This window comes from Zosterops lateralis (assembly GCF_965231275.1).
Source record: "Zosterops lateralis genome assembly, chromosome: 3".
NCBI lineage: Eukaryota > Metazoa > Chordata > Aves > Passeriformes > Zosteropidae > Zosterops > Zosterops lateralis.
In genome coordinates, this window is record NC_139764.1 from 46,160,522 (window position 1) to 46,178,897 (window position 18,376).

Sequence of the window (18,376 nt, forward strand, 5' to 3'; positions counted from 1 at the left end):
AGATTGCTCTGTGTAAAAATTCCAATGTGATTTAAACAGCTTTGCAGTCATAGAAGTACTTCTTAAACTAGTGGAGTTAAATAGTTTACTTTGCTCTGTTTTCTAATTAAAACAATTACTTAAAATACACATCCCTGACAAATTCTCACTGATACTTACTCCACTAGCTCTAATCATTTCTATGCAGCATCAGCAATATTTCTTTCTAAGAGATTTACAAGAGATACCAAGGAAAACCATTTTCACAGAAGTCCTGAAAATATGTCTGTACATTCACTCTTCTTTTGACATAAGCTAGTCTTTTCTTCCTACAGGGCTTCATGTACATAACAGATTTTAGTTAAGCTATCACTACTACAGATGCTGCTTATATCAGCTTAAGAGGGTTTCTGTTAAGCTGATACATTATGCACTGCCTCCATGGGCAGATACAAATGGCATAAATATGTGTAATACTTATGTTTGTATGTCTGTGTTAGATGGGGCTATTTTCTCTGCTTTCTCTAAGTACTGTTGCAAATGGAAAAGCAGCAAAACACAATTATTAACCTCTGTTAACAGAGAAAACAGCACACTACTGAAACTGAAGCTGTGATAGGTTGTGGAATTCCTGATAATTTCAGATTTATGTGAGGCTGATTCGGGGCTCCCTTTCCACCCCCCATTATTCATGAATGTTGCAAACCCAGAGTTCAGAGACTGAGTGTTGAGGGTAGCAAACTAGGTATATTTTTGACTTTGCTGACTCCTCTTAAAAGTTCTCACATTTCAAAGCTGCAATTCTGTTGCACCTGAAACAGTGGCAAAATCTTACACACAAGGAAATTACTAGGAAGGTGCAGCAAAGGGAGGGAAGTATTTTCATTAGGAAACAACATAGTAGGAAATGGCAGCAAAGAATTTCTATTGCCGATCAACAAGGCCCAGAGCTAATTCTCTGGAAACGAGTTTGGGAGGAAGTATGCATTTGGGAAATGAGATCACCTAATTCAAGGTGTGCATTTCATGTGGACAAACCTCAAAGATGAATGTTCCTAGCAATTTTCCATCTCACAACAAGTGAATAGCTATTAAGGGTTTGGGTTTTTTTCCATCAGTGCAGGACTTCTATACCTATTTCTTTTGCAAATGTCTGTGAAAATAATCTTTTCATATTTTAAGGGAACAAAAATTTATGATGATTGTTTTGCACACAGATTACTTTAAAAGACTTTTTCAATGGGTTTACAGTATATTTCAGTTTCCTAGGACAATTTTGCAAAATTGCCTCAGCCTTTTTAACTTTATTTCCTTCTTTTTTACTAATATTCCCAATGGCAATTGCCACTGAACCAAAAAGTAAGCATAAGAATAAATTTTTTTTTGTTATGTTGTTCGGTTAGGAAGAAGCAATAACCTTTAAATTAGTACTTGTTCTGTATAAAATAACTTCACATTTTGAAAAGCTTTTTATTCCAATAGTAATTTAATAAAGGTCTGATATTAACACATTTCTAAAAATGAAAATGGAGAGCACAATCATTTTGGAACAGGCTCACCAGACAAGTTGTGGCTGTCCCATCTCTGGAAGTGTTCAAGATCAGGCTTGAGGGGGCCCTGGGCAACTGGATCTAGAAGTGGCTGATATCCCTGCCCATGGCAGGGAGACTGGAACCAGATAATCTTTAGGATGTCTTCCAACCCGAACAATTTTATGATTCTATTCTTAAAGATAGCGGAAAGAGCTCTTCATTCCTTTCTTCAGAGAATTCCTCTTACTTGATCCCATCCCACCACAGCTTGCTCATTCTGCATTTACCAATGGCAAAGCTGTCACAAATCTGATTTTCCATAAGATACAAAAGTTCTGTCAAGTTTAAGCAGTTTAAGATCACCCTTAGTTACCATCCTAGTCACAAGGCCAAGATAGGCAAACAAACAGGAGGTGAAATGATGAAGACAGCACTCGAATATCCACTATGGTTTTCTGTAAAGCATACTAATCATCACTCATTAATCACTTAATTGTGTCAGTACTTGGACATGTCTGTGTGTCCAATCTTATAGCTCCATTCTCTAGTCTATATTGACTTTGAGTCAATCTCTTCTACTCATGACTCTAAAAATCATGAACAAAAAATATTCACTCTCAGAAGATCATGAACATCTGAATGCAAATCAGTCACTGACAAAAAGAGGAATGAAAGAGACTGGTGGTATAACTTCAAACAAATTATTTATTTTGGAATAGAGGCTTGTTAACTTTTTGTTACCAAAATTCTGCTTTGAAAAGTGAAACTGTAAAGATGGCAAGTCCCTGCTCCAATTTGCTCATTTGAGAGGGCACAGGAGAGGGAATGATCCAGCTTCTGTCCTTCATGAACTGACAGCAAGCTTTTCATCAAAGCATTTCACTAAGAGTGGAACCTCATCAAGGCAGTGAGCTTGCAGTTTTAACACTGAAGGCTCAGTTTGCAAATAACAAGAGGCTCATTTGACATAAAGAAATCAGCAATGATTCTACCATTAAGTTACACTTTAGGATAATGCAAGAAAAGAGAGGCGAAGAAATGGATAGAACAAGAAAGTAGGAACCTGTCAGCAACCAAGCATGGGAGACACTGAAGTTAAAAACAAGGTCTATAAAATTCAAGACTTGGGAGACAGAAATCCTAGGTTCTCCAGAGTGGTTAATTTACTCTGTAAAATCTCTCAAAAACAGAAATTCCAAAGTTCTTTTATTTACCTATAATGCAACATTACTTTGCTCCAAAGGCACCAGATGATCAAAGTGTTGTGCCTTGTGGCTTTTGCTTCTTGTCAAACCAAGTAGCAGAGCTTTCTATTTCATGTTTAACGTTGGTAATCTCCAGTAGTGAAGTAGATAAACCAATCAACTAATTTCACATGCAGCACTGAGAAGTCATCAGAGTTTAACAACTCATTACTCGACTGGAAAAGATCAAAACTACTGACAGATGAAACTCTCTTTCCTGTTATTAGTCCCCTGAGTCATCCAATTCTCACTGTACTGCTCTTCATTTGTTGCTCCCTGCCTCTGTATAACAAGCAATACTGTTGCAGGTAGCCCCTGTGACTCATTTCTTGGGCTCACCCACCTGTGATTTGTGAGTATGATGAGCTATTATAACACTGCTTTCTTCTGGAGTCTCTCACTACATTGGTCCAGGCTACTGAGACTGCCAGTCTGCTTTTAAGTTGGATTTTTTTTTATTCAAACACATAAATTCGTCAATTTTTTTACCAAGTATACTGCTACTGCATCATTATATTAATACATTTGATAATCAAAATACAGTAATATCTAACTATTTTCGTGATTTCCCAGGTAAAAGAGAAATAAGCATTTTCTGAGATCGAAAAACATTTAACAAAAATTAGATATGATGTCAATAATCTTTCTAAAAAATGGGAAAACACAATGTTTATTTGGAAAAGATAATATATCAGCTTCCTCTACAGGAATGAGAAAAACCTAAAGACTTCACATGGATAATAATTTCCAGTGAAAACTAAATTAATGTTTTCATTTTCTCTTTAACACTGGAGATGTTAAAAATACACCTTTCTACTGATCTCCTTCTCCTATTTTTGTTGGTTCAAGCTGTGACTACATTCCAAGATCACTGAGCCATGCATCAGAAACACCCAGTAACAACTAGTATGAGCATAATTTTCTTGAAAAGTTTTTATTCTCCCTCTGTGTGTATTCTTGAACTGAACTTACATTTCTCATAGCTCCCCCTGCTCCTTCCATAAAAATTCTCATATTCCACACTCAAGTTTACACACAACTCACTTGGCACATTCTCCATGGGTTTTATTCATCACCAAGCTCACTCAAGTATTGCACACTATAAAGTCCTATGAAGAATCACACTGATATTCCATAAAGATCATAAGACATCAATACATCTTCCTAATGAAATATTCATGCTCTGATTAGCTTATGAAGCTTTCAGCACTAATACTGGGTAAACCACCCACATCACCTCACAAAGACTTCCAAAACATACCCTCAACTATTGCTTTGTCAGTAAACTCTGAATTATTCTTTCTGCTTCAAAGTGAACAGCAACACTTTGGCATTTTCTTCTATCAACTCCTTAGCAAAAATAAAAATTATATTTTAGAGCTCCTTCTAAAATCTATGATTCATATGTCAGACTCCCTAAATTCATCATTTCAAGCAAGCTTTTTTATCCATTTCCAGGTCTAAAGATGAACCATGGACCAGGAAAACCATCTCCTTTTTATTCCTAGTAGTCTAATCCATGTTAATAAAGAATGCACATGACAACCTTCATACAATTATTATTTCTGACCAGCAAGATGTCTAGATGCATTTGCTTTGTCACTTCTCCAAAACATTTCAAATGCATGAAGACAGCAACATCCTTCTTTTGTTCATCAAAAAGCATAATCACATAGAAGGAGCAAAGTCTCCTGACTAGTTTTTTTCCTTAGAGCCTTAAAAGTTTCAATTTTTATTTAGTCTCTATGAATGTATGGAACATTAAAGCAAAATGATTCCTCATATTTTCAAAATTTCAAAAATTGAAATAATATTTAGTTTAGAATTATATTTTTCTGAAGAACAAGAATCTGTATAGAGAAATATCTGTATTTCAAATGTTTCCCTCTGTTGATATTTTACTTGTGAAAACATTTCAGGAATGACTCAGTAAATGAGATAGTATGATTACATCATCCTATTTATTACCATCACAACATTCTGTTAAATTCAAATACCACTCCTCAGTCTGATTTTGATAATGCAGTCATCTTTAGAGATGGTCAGTAATTCAGCAATAAAAAGTGACTGCTCTTTCAACTAGTTTCTCATTTGCTGTTTTTAGAAGCAATACCATGAAATAAAATTACATTTAAAAATGTATATAACACCATAATTAAAACTTTATCACATAGGACCCTATTCCTACAGACAATGTATGGACATCCTTAACTTTTACAAGCTGTTTAAAGGACCTGTAGACTCTTTCCTAAGTGCTTGCAGGAGCATGATTTCACTGTAGTAGAGTTATCTGTTTTTTTATCTGTTTTGCTTTTCCCCATAAAAAACAACAGCCAAATAATTGCAAAGCTCCAGTATTTATGTGACAAAATCCAGGAGAGATGGATGTGTCCAAGACATTGTTTATGCACAGACAGACACACACATATATAAAAATATATGAGCGTATAAGTATATATATTTTAACTGAAGAGCATGATATTTTGATGGTTCTGTGGGTATTAACAGTACAATAAGTTTTTGTTAAATATATTTGCATTATTGTCTTCATGATCCTTAGACAATATTCCCATGTTTCCTAGCAATCAACAGTTTTGAGTTCAAGATGATAGTTGTTTGCAACATATACATAAACTCCTAGCACATTGAATGAACTTAGTGACTTAGGACATAGATTTAAATCTTTCAGATTCCATTCAGGATAGAGAACTAACAGGAAAGTAGATTAATTGAACTAAAATGACAGTTATGCTGTTCTGGTGGGAGTTCTAGTCATGTGTAGCCAAAGTCATTGGTACTCCCTGGTATTTGAGAGAGAAAATCAGAAAAGAGGAAAAATATGAACTCTCCTATGATTTTTTTATTTCCCTCTGAAGCTAATAAAGTTAACATATTGATAGGAAAGTTGGTACATCAGTAACTGCTGTGCATAACTGTATATATATTTTAACTTAACATTTAAAAATATGGTGTCAATTTTAGGGAAAAAAATATTTTGAAACCCATAGTACACAAGTTAAGGAAGAGATTAACAATTAATATGAATTATTTTTTGTGATAGTTTCTAAAATCTATTTGCTAAAATCAGGAAGCAGTTTTGCTCACTCTTAAGACTCTATCCCTCTTAGGGATTATTCACTAGCAGAAACATTCCAAAGGTTGAAAATTAAAATATAGAATTCTTCTTGGTATTCTAGACAGTAGAAACTTGTATAAATACTTTCTGTCTAAGGATACGCTCTTACAGATTATGAAAAAATTAGGTTAAACAACAGCATCTATTTCAAAGGAACTCAATATACTGGAGTAAATAGCCAAATACATAAATGCATAAATTGTCATAAAATTATGTAAATAACAAAATAATTATATGCTAATTAATTAATAAATAGATTTTTGTGCCTATGACTGTACTGTCCTGGACCAGCTATAAAGTTTACAGCTGTCTTGCAAATCACCACAAAGATCTCAGCCTTAGTTTCTCAAGCACAAGCACCAAGCTACAGAAGCAGATCATGAACATTGTAATAAATGTCACAGCCCGTAAGCAGCATCAGTGTGGTGATCATTTTTCTTCTGTTCTGCTGCTATGAAATTTCTTATCTTCATGTACTGGTCAATACACTACACTCATGCTTGCTATGGAAGCTGGCTAAAAAACAGACCTGACCTGCCATAAAAATATTGTAATTTTGAGACAATTAACTTTTTGTAGTAAATTAAGTATTCACTTCACCTAATTTTCAGGACAAAAACATCTCTGTGTAAACTCACTCCAATCTCAGAGAAACATCAAAAACTTCTATAATTAAACTATTCAAAGGATAAATAACATCTCCTCCAGACCAGATGACTGAATTCTCAAGAGTGCTTATTTAAAATGTTTCCCACTAGACCATTCCCTTACATAAGACAGAGTGAAAACTTTAAAATAGTATGAAATTCACTTTGACTCTTACCAGAAAAGACGCTGGGAATCTTGGAAAGAAAGCTTTTCACTGTACGAATAGGAATCCCATTTTTCTCATCTTGCATGCGGGCTATGACGTCTTCCATCTGAATAGCGAAATAAAAAAAAAAAAAATTAAAAAAGAGCAAGAGAGAAAGAGAGAGAAAGAAAGGAAGGAAAGGAAGGAAAGCAGAAAGAAAGGGAAAGAGAGGGAAAGAGAGGGAAAGAGAGGGAAAGAGAGGGAAAGAGAGGGAAAGAGAGGGAAAGAGAGGGAAAGAGAGGGAAAGAGAGGGAAAGAGAGGGAAAGAGAGGGAAAGAGAGGGAAAGAAAGAAAGAATTATTTCCTAAAAAAAGAAAGAATAAATAAATAAATCTAGAATTATTTCCTAAAATTAATCTCAAAGAAATCCTAGATCAATCTCTCAGAATGACAGGACTCCTCTTTCTATTTCTTTCTTTAATTTATATTCCATAATTTTATTGAACAGGCTAAAACTGCAAGGAATTTATGCATGAAAAACAGTAAAAAAAAATGTATTCAAAGACTCTTGAGAAAGAAACAGCAATGACAGTTTTTCTTTTTTTCCCATTTCATAATTGAAGTTGACCATTTGATAATTTCCGCCTTTCTTTCTTTGAATATCTAACTTCTCAAAATGCTCGATGAAACTATGATGAAATTAATTACAACTATTCTTTCTTTTTACTTAAATGCCCAACATGCTCCATATGAAAAATGATATGTGACAGGGCATTTTATACTCTTTTATTAGTCAAAGTTCAAAAAATGTTTGTATGTCACTTCTGTACCTCTAATAAAAATCCATTAAAAGTTTGCGGCTGGACTGTATTGTGGAAGAAGAATAACAGAAGAAATTTTGTCGTGCCCCTTTTTCCCCTAACGTCAGATGTCCCACATCAGCAAATAGCAAACCAGCACTGGGTTCAGTTGTGCATTAATTGGCCCAATAAGGGAGTTATATAGAGCCAGGAAAGGGAATAGCATTTGGGGTCACCAGTGGAAAAAGAACAAATATATATACCAAAAAAAAAAGAAAAAAACAAAATCATTTAGCTTGACTGCTCAAGAAAAAGCTATTCATACATAGAGTGCCTGGAGGTTCCTATGTTCCGTATAATTATAGATCACATATTAACAACCTAAGGAATACAAATCCAGTGTCATTGTCCAAACCAAAAAGTAAACACAACAAGTAGATATTGTTAGCAAGGTGTGAAAAACTCAGACTATTGCTCAGAATTAAGCAATGTGCAAAATGTAAGAGAAGAAAAGAACCACTATTCATCTGATATGGAATTTAATTATTTAAATAGAAAATGCTATTAATAGATTTCTGAAGAAAATGTCATGCATATCTACGCTTGTCAACAATTATCTGTGAAATGGCATCCGTCCCTACATTTTTTATCCACATAGTAACTGAAGGTTTCTATCAACTTCAGTTGGTACACTGTCTTATTTTGCCCTTAAGTGAATAAGAAATCAAGTAAATATTTTTGCTGATCATATTTGGTGATCAATTCCATCATGCAGAGCAAGCTTGTGAGAATATTGCAAGATCTGCAGAGTGAACAATGTATGTTACATAGGACAAAATACAGAAGACAATCTGTACACAAGGCAACACACTAAAGGTATACTTGCAATATAATCAGGATTACTACAAACACAGGTCACACTTCTCAAACACAGTATTACAGATAGAGAGATACAGTTACTGCTTGCTCAAGAATACGAGTGCAAATGTCAAATGCCCAGTGCTGTCAGTAGTCAGTCTTTTGACAGTATATGGAACAAATTGTTGACAGACATTTACATGTGCTTTGCTAAAATTTCTTTATGGACAGGATTGAATCTGAACAGCATAAAATCTAACTCTGAGAGAGACTGGAGCTCTGAGAGAGTCCTCTGGTTTTGATTAGCAAAGAGAACTCTAGAATGTCTGCACCACAAAATTACACCTTTCCCTTTATATCAAGCTCATATTGTTGTTCTGTGTTGGGCGTGAATTCTGTCTTTGCAAAAGGCATCTCACACTCCAGACAGCATTATTGGGAACTGCATGGATAACTCAGTGAGCAGAGATCACCTCCTAAGTGAGCAGGAATGTTCTAAATACACAACACAACAGCAGTTCACTAATTAGGTACAGTTGACCTCTTGCATGGAAATTTAAGATATTACTTGTGGTTTGTGGTTTTCTTAACTTAAACGTAAGAACTCTAGAAAATGAAGGGCAATTTAAGGGAAAAAAAGTTTAAATTAACGATTCAAACATATCCAGCCCAACATATGCAGGTGCACAGTTTAACTTTCAAAATATGCAGTTGCTGTTTCTGTTTCAGCTGCTTTAAATTCAGCAAATACATAACTTCTTCCACTGAAAACCATCAAACTTAATTATATTTGGGAAGCAGCAGTGAAGGCACTCCTCTGTCATTCATCAACAATGACCTAAGACAATGAAAAGGGCAGAATAGTTTAATTAGAATGATGAAAGAAAATCTTAATCTAATTTTGCTCAAGATGCCTAATCTGGGAAACACATGCTGCTGCCTGGTATAATAATTTTCTTTCCTGATGTACCACTGTTTGTTTCTGAGTCACCTGACCCAAAGCTCAAACATGAAATAGAAGCTTCTTGATTTCACCTCAGAATTACACTTTTTTCTTTCATGTGCTCTTACCTGGCTAAACCTCTCTGGCCCTCATCTTGCAGTGGGATCTTTTTTCATCCTAAACATTCTTAAGTAACTCAAACAAGCCGACAAATAATTAGCCTCCCAATCACTCTGCAAATGAAGGTCAATATGCTCAAGAAGAGGAAGTTGTATAAGCATATTTTTTAGCTTTTCAGTCATCATTATACATCATTAACTGGGAAAGTATAGCTAGAATCATTTCAGTGCAGCATAGATCCTACAGAAGGCTTTCTAAATAAACATCTTCTTCAAAAAACGTGCCATTTCTTTACCAGTGAGGTAATTCTAACCCTGACAAACTCACTAAACTTCTGATGCATAAGCAACTCAAAAAAAAAAAAAAAAAAAAAAAAAACCACAAAAAAACCACAAACCTCACAATATTAATATTTAAAACTTCACTTGTCTCCTTGTGAAGGTAATTTGCAGCCTTCATCTTGACACATAAAGGCTCTGTGAAATCTATTTCAAAGCCTAACTCTATGACAACAGTGACAGTGCATCTTCTCTAAAGCAAAAAAGAAAGCAGATAACAATATCCTGTAATAGAAGGGCTACAGGATACAGGAGCCATTGAACAATGGCAACTGACTCTGCTCCGAGCACACTGGGAGCAATACCTGCAGGCATGCCCGACTTACCCCAGGAGCAGAACCAGTAGAGGTCTTGACAACACACCAGAGGCTGTATCCTTTAGCTATTTACAGCTAGGTGAAAGGAATACAGCTCCTAAGAGCAGAGTTTTTATGGTCCCTCAGTGCCACCGTTTGTGGGGGGAAACTCTGATCTTCAAACTTCCGAATCTCAATGAGAATTTCATTGCTGCTCATCTGCACATCTTGCAAAAATCATCAACTTGAATCATAATCCAGCATCACTGCATCTTAAGAAGTGGTTTTGGTTTGGGTTTTCTTTTTTTCATTAATTCAAATACAACAACAGTGAAAAACAAAACGTTTGTTAGTGCAGGACAAGAGATTTTTTCTTCCATTAAAATTTAGCCTAAATCAATTCCACATAAAGGTGATCACTAGATACACAGATACTAGCAAAAGTAATTCATCTGGAACTAAGCTAGTTCAAGAGATACATGGTAAAAACTTGAAGCCTTGGCCTACATAGGCATACGCAGATGTCTTTATTTGATTTCTGTCCCTTAAAAAAACTTAGTTCAGTGCCAGGGAATTAAGACTATACTTAAAAATACCAAAATGAAATAAGCATAATTTTGTACTCAGTTATACATCAGAACAGGGATTACTCTTACACTGAGTGTACTGGGGTCCACCCACATTACAGCTTTCTTCATTTTGCTAATTTTTTTTCTACTTTAACACAAATGCAAGGGTGGAATAGCCCAGTGGAACTAGCTACAAACCTCATCCAAACTCTTGGTAAAAAGTACAAAGAGTCACAGCATATTTCTTACAGTATGCAACGTGTTTCCTTAGACATTTTCCCCCTCTCTACTTTAACACTTTACAGAGTGTTTACAGGTCATTAGTGTAGCTGGCCAGAAGGTTGCAGGAAGCTTTCCTCAGCCTGTGCCCTGTACAGAGATGTACATCAAGCAACATGGGCTGAACAAAACTGGCAGGGTAGGAGACAGATACAAGGTTCTTTACAATGTAAAGGCCACTTTTCTTCTGAGTGCTTCACTGAAAAGCACAGGCAAACTGATTGCCAGATCAAATCAATAACCTTGGAGGTGGAGACAGCAGGTTAATGGGAGACCTTCAGTTTACCCAGTGTATGAGGCAAAGTCACCAAAGTAAAATAAAGAATCTCGGTTTAAGAATGCTGACAACTCTTTTTCTAAATCAAATGTGTAGAAACAAGATGGTTTAGGATCTTTGTTGTCAAAGATTTTAGCATTTTCCATTTAATGCAGAATTGAGTTATTTCAACTCTTTATTCCGACTTGATAGGAAAACCAAGTTTAAAACATTCAGAAGTTCAGAAAAGTACATTTAGATTTTTGACTAAAATACAGTGTTGAAAGATTGTTTGAAACATGCAAGACTACCCAAAATGTTAATGACAATCATGCACAAACTCTCTGAGCTTGCTGATATAAAAGCAGTCAGCCAGGAGTTTTTCTAAGACAGCAATACTGCATCTCTGGTCTACCAATACAGGAAACAGCTCTAGGTACTCTCTGATGAACATTAAATTATAGAATAACTTAATTAAAAGAATACAAGAATGACTGGTATCATTCTTTTCAGAGCCTCTATTTGCTGAAATAATTATTTGACATCATAAAATCAAACAACTAACCAACACAAAAGTTTCCTATCATGTTAAATAGATGCACTGGAGAGAGTTTGAAGAGTCTTATTTTCTACATGTACCTATGGTGCTGGCATCTCTACCTCATGTGTCTTTCCTTCTGTATATGAAGACACTAGTGTGAGCAAATATTTCATACTCTATCCCTAAACAGAATACCTGTGGAGAGCAGAAACTGTTTTGGCTTCACATGTAGCACAAAGGTCTGTATTGATTCATATCTGTCATTACTCTTATGGCTACAGCTGTAGTTGTCAATGTGAATTTCTAATTAGATTCAAATTTATTTTCCCCAATCACCCATACTGTCTCAGATTCAACAAACAGGTAATGTTTCAGACTGGTTGTTAAACAAGTATGGCACTAAGTATCTAAGTCTGTGCTTATATTAAGTGAGTTTAGGGCAAAGCCTTGTCATTTATTAAGAATAATTAAGGCTATTTTGAATTTATTTGAAAACTGATGCCAGTTCTGTGCAATGATTTCTGAGGCCTAATTAAATGAAGAGTCCCACTAGGCTTCTCCTTACTATCAACCCTGTATGTTCATCACTTAACTTGCATCAATAATACAGGCTCTGCACACTTTGCTGATTTAAAACTGTGGGCTTGAATGATAATTTTAAGCATTATCTTGTCTTCTTCATGTAACTGAAATGCTGACTCATCAAAACCAGCATTTCATTTTAAAGGTTCTTGCAGTTTAATACAAACTATATAAGTAGTTCTTGTGCTTTTCAAATACCTATTATAATACTTTTTGAAAGAAGGACAACTTAAAAGCCTACTTGGAGCTCCTGTCACTAACCTGTAATCATATGTCCTGTTCAGAAGCTAAAGCTGCCAGTGATCCCTAGAAAAAGGTTGAAAAAAAGGGTAATCCCTGTCACAAGAAACTGTACAATATTGAATGGAAAATCTTGAAGATACCATATAGTACATTCTGTAAGTAGTAATTTATGCCAGTAAGTAACTATATTTTCTCCTGAGGACAGCTAGTCTTGAGCCCATGGTTTGACACACTACTCTTTTTCTCTGCTTCATTTACTGGGTAAATAGATCTCCCAGTAACCTTCCATTTCTTCCATCATTCTACAATTATTTCTCACTGTCATTTCTTTGGATAAGTTGATCTGAAAACACTTTCTTAATACTGTATTCCACCCCCCACCCCCAAAAACTATTCTTCATTCTAATTCAGAAAAATAGTGCAATTTTTTTGAGAGCTCAGCATGTGAGAACAGTCAACAAACCTATAACACTGCAAGGGCTACCACTCTAACTTTTTTCAATTAAATTTTTATCTCACCTAAGATTTTTGCATCTGGATGTATAAGACATACCCCCAGATCATTGAATACCTATCAATGCTATATAGCTGGACTGTGAAGTGCAGGCTGAAGCAGTTGCTAAAAACAACTCAACTGGCTTTACAGAAAGATCATATAACTTTGGAGAAATAGATGATACCGATTCAGCTTTGAAACCAAGAAAAGGTCACAGAAAATGCAATACTAAAGTCCACAAAAAATTAGGTACTTGTCAATTCTAGTTCCCTAGCTCTCCTGAAAATGCAAATTCAAACACCAAAAAAATATCTTAAGCAAGAAAAAAGGCTATTTTTTTTATAATTAACAACTTGCAAAACAATTCAGATATGCTTTAAAAGTGTTTCATAGTATTAATACTTTATAATTTTTTTACTCTGGCCTTTTCTGGCTAAAAAGCATTTTCTTTATTTAGTTAATGTCAGAATCAGATACAGAAAATATAAGAGGCTATGAACTGATGCAAGAATTACTACTGTAACTTAATGGAATTCACACTTACATTTCAGATAGATAAAGAAAAGCACTTCATTTTATTTACCTGTTTTTCCTGGAACTTAGAAACTAGTAATGAGAATTAATTAAAAATACACATTTCTCAAACCTTGAATGTTGTTGTTGTTGCACAACAAAACCAGAGAAAGCTTACCCAAACGAATTAAAAAACACATCCAGATGGTGAAATTTCAAAACCACCTAAGTCAATGATAATTTTGGAAATTGCATTTCTGCTTTCAGTGAAGTAATTATTTCCATTACATGTATGAAACTTCAGTTGGAATGACAGAGGAAAGAGAAGCATCACTATGGACACTTCAGAAGAAAACAGCTTGATAAAGGAGGTCTTGGTGCAAGACTGTTTTTATTAACAGAGAGATTTCTGCAAAAATACTTCATTCAGAATAAAATATATTTCTTTTAAAGCAGCTAAACCTATAAATAATTTTTATTAATCTGTAAGGCCAAGATTTGAGCTTCTAGACTGTGCTACCAGAGACAGAAATAGTATTTCTTAGGCAAAATACAATTTTTTAAAAATACAGTCTTTCAAAGCCAAGCTGTTTCCGGGTTATACTAATAATTTGTAATATTATGGTCCTGAAACTAAAAATTATGTCCCCTGTACATTTCAGAAACAGAGAAGTTGAATGGAAACCTGATCTGTGAGATCCCAAATGGGCCTTCCAAAACAAAACTACAAAAGTGGCCAAAATGTTGGATTTTTTTTAAAAAAAGAGGGAAAATAAAAATAAAAATAAAATAAAATAAAATAAAATAAAATAAAATAAAAAAAATGTCAAAATTCAACAGAAAAAAATTAAAGGACAGATTCTGGTCAGTACACAGGCTGGGATTTAAAAGAAGAGAACAGATGCAGACATTTTTGTAGGAGATGGAAAATAACAAAATAAGTTAGCTTATACATAGATAACTCAGATACAAAAGTAAATTGTTGCCAATAGCACATTTTGCCTTCACAAAAACCAGTCACAAAAATATTAGCTATAACAGAGTTATGATACTTTCATCCACCTAACAAATAAGTTATATTCCTCTGGAGAACACTTACATTTACTCGAAAATATTGTAATATAATCTAAAGTCTGAAAAAACTGATTTTATTTTTTTTCCTAAATTGGTGTATCTTTCTTATGTCATCTGTTACTAATGGTTTTAAAACTAAATTTTTCTGGTTGGATTCTCTTTTCCTCATGGGTCAGATCATCCCAAACATTACAAAGCCATAACACAGCAGCAGATCATTCTAGGGGCAGCTACTGTTGACCAAGGATGAAATATCTCTTAAAAAGTACAATATCATTAGCCTTCAAATACTGATGAGTGAAAAAGTAATTACAAGAAATGTTTCAAATTACATTGACAGAAATAACATTTCAGGGAAAACAATGATAAGTATTTTGGTGATATCTACATTGCTCTCTGCCCTGTGGTGAGGGAAGACTGAAGGAGGCAAACTGATCTGTTAATATTTCAGCACCTAGAGAAGAAAAATACTGTATAAAAACTTCATTTTAAGTCTCTTGGTCCTTGAAATTGCTCTGAGTCATTAAACTCCATTAAATACAGAAGTAAACCTGCTACCATCAAAATAAATTTTTACAAGTGACTTTTAAATCATGTTCTTGTAAGAGAAAGGGCTCTTAACTGCATTACAGTATGGAAAGCTTTCAGTATCAATTCTGTTTGGCATTTAAAAAAATAGACTGCTGATGTAATACAGTAATGTAGCATTATATGACAGATGGACTGGTTTCACAGGAGTCTGTTCACCCTCTGTTACACAACTTACTTGAAAACAAATATTTTATTCTTGCCTAATCTGAATAGATAGAAAGTAGACAGCTGTGGATGTTCTGATTATGTCAGTTCTTAAAGCATGTTGAATTTGCCCATTTTCACTTAAAGAACAATGTAAAAAAATGAAAACAAATTAAATACTGAATTTTTGATCTGTCAAGTGAACAATATGGATAATAGTAGATAAAGTCTACAGAAAACACAATCATGGTATATTCCCCATGCAATTAAAAAAAATCAAGAAGAGTACAGAAATAAATGAACCATATGGAACTTTTTTCCCCATAAAAATTTAGCTACCACCATTCCAATAACACCAGTACATTTTCCCTCCTTATTAAAAGTCTTATCATCACCTCCCCTTCGAGCCAGTAGAAGCTCCAGGCCTGATCATTTTTTATTCGTCCTGAGAAGATCACACACACTCTAAGTACTAATCTTCATGCTAAAAAGCAAAATTATTTTATATAGCTCTTGCTAGTAGCAATTCAGGGACTGTAGTGCAAACTATAGATTTATGTAAGACAAGCAATGCATACAAATATTAGCCTGCCCTTCAGTAACAAAAATTATGCATCTCTACATGTCAAGCAAATTTTTTCATCTCTTATTGACTACAGAAATTAGTCAAGCTTTTCATCAATCAAAATATTAGAAGATTTAAGAAAAATAGGTCACAAGTCTTCTTGTTTAGCAAGGAATAATAAAAAATAAGTTCTACATGCATTTAAAAACAAAAAACATTGAAGAAGGGAGTTAGTCAGAATTTTGATAGGGTTTTTGATTCCACACAATGAATGGGGAAAACAGAAATGAAAGTTCCTTATTTACAAATGAAAGCTTAGTTAGCCATACTCTTTGATCAAAGTAGGCTTTTATAGGAGTTTTCTTAAAAGAAATCACTGCTAAAGAACAGTAATGCCAGTAAGTCCACATCTAATTCCCTTGCATGCAGTTACCTCACAAACACAAGCCAAGACTTTTTGTCTTTATCGCTTATAATTAGATTTTTTTTCTCTACTCATTGAAAAAGGACATAGTTCACTCTCAATCCCACTCTAAAATTGCTGTATTTTTATAAGGATCCTCTGCCATGTAATGATTCGGGAGTAATTTCAGTAAAGGCTTATTTATCAAAGTATTTAAACAGTTTGTAAACATTAAGGCTAAAATTTTCTAAGAAAATGGAAGCAACTAAATACCTAACTCATTAAAAACCAGTGAACTGACATATCAAAAGACAGCGGGTGACACAGCAATGAGTGTGTATGTTCCAGTGCTTTGTGAAATACGACCCTATTCCAATGTGACATTTCCCAATTTATATTTTGACTGGTTGTAACATAATTAGGAAAAGCAGAACACATTTTATGATACTTCCTCTCAGGTGTATGCAGCAATTGCATCTGCTCTAGCACTCCACTGGACTTGGACTGGAGGAATTAAGGAAATTTAAAATGGACTATGTGCTTTTGTCTCATTTAATTTTTCTCCGTTTTTAAAAACACCAATTTGTCTTAAGAATTCATGCTATATTTTCCGAGAAAAACCAACCATACTTTAATTTCCTTTGGAATAAAGAAAGCAGAAAAGGCTCTCTTGCCATCAAAACACTAGAGCTTTTGAATTCTCACGATTTAGACACTTTAAAGCAAATCAGATCTGGATGCTCTGTACTTGTCCAATTTACTCATAGTTTGACATTTACAGTATCTACATTTTATTTTCCTTTGCAGTCATTTTCTTTTTGATTAGAAACATTCTATGTCTTTATTGTCAAATCATATTTGTGCCACAAAAGAAAGTAGAGCAGCAGTCATTAGCAGTTTTTAAATATGTGAGCTCTGAGAACTGTAAGTAATGGCTATAAAACCATTTCTTTATTCTATCTGATACATGATTGGGAAAGGAGATATTCTTTTCTTATAAACAGGTTTGGGTATTCACATATTACTATATGTATGCAATGAGGTTAGAACAATATTAAAATCAGACACTATAACTTAAGAACCAAAAAATGAAAATGGATTTGAGTTAATTAAAATTAAAAAAACATAAAACCAAAAGAACTAAAGTTTTTGATGTGCTGGAGCACTGTAATTCTAGATAAAATTAGAGCATACCGATTTTAAAACAGACTGGAGTTTCTTTCTGTTTCAGAAAGCTGCAGAGCCCTGACATTTTTCCCACCCTTCATCTTCTCAGAGACATGAATCAAAGTCTCCTGTTGTCAGTGAAGGCATTTCCTTTGATATTTTGGGAATAAATATTAGCATCACTAGGCATTAGGCTTCTAAATATTAAGTACTTCATGACTGTCACAGCACGTCCTCCTTTTCTATCAAAAGCTAAACTATTTATAAGTTCCAGAAATTAAATTAAAGGTGTTGCATTCCATACACAAACCCACAAAATTGTATTTCTGTATGGTCCCCCCTTACAACTAACTTAACATCTTGGATGTTGATGTCTTGAATGCATTTAATATGTTAAACTTAGCTGAGAAGTTCATTATTCTGAAGGAAAATGTTTAGAGACATATTTGTTTACTGTACACCTTTTTGTTTCATCATTACCTTATCGCGTCCTGTTGCAGTACAAGATGTTGCAAGAGAAAGATAAGGAATAAGTTGTACACTGAAATATTTATGTGTTAGACAAAGCAGAAATGGAGGAGGGAACCACAAGAAGGAAAGATCCACGTTCATTATCTTTTCATCTCCTTTGAAACTGTGTTGATTTGCATTTTAATTTATGATCATCATGCACACCCTTACCAGGGTTTATTTTTACATACATAATCCTACTTAAAGATAATTAGATATGATCTTTCAAATCTAGTACTGAAAAATGAAGTTACAAAAATATTCACTGTCTCATAACTTTTGGCAAGACCTCCCAAAATCCTGCATCCAGAATAGATCCCTTAAGTAACAGCACTGTATTCTTGAACTGTATTGTAAAAGAAATCTTCTTTTACAGATCAAATAAAGGTGGTGTCTAGGAGAAT

At 34.2% G+C, this 18,376-nt stretch overlaps 1 protein-coding gene across 5 annotated transcripts in view; it reads right to left on the minus strand.

Annotated features, from left to right (window-relative positions):
• RGS7 (regulator of G protein signaling 7) overlaps positions 1 to 18,376 on the minus strand; it is a 235,474-nt gene that overhangs the window by 107,038 nt on the left and 110,060 nt on the right. For all 5 annotated transcript variants that reach the window (XM_083857586.1, XM_083857588.1, XM_083857585.1 and 2 more), the window contains exon 3: positions 6,715 to 6,811. In XM_083857586.1, the coding sequence (XP_083713712.1) occupies positions 6,715 to 6,811 (97 nt within the window). The remainder of the gene's footprint in view (positions 1 to 6,714; positions 6,812 to 18,376) is intronic.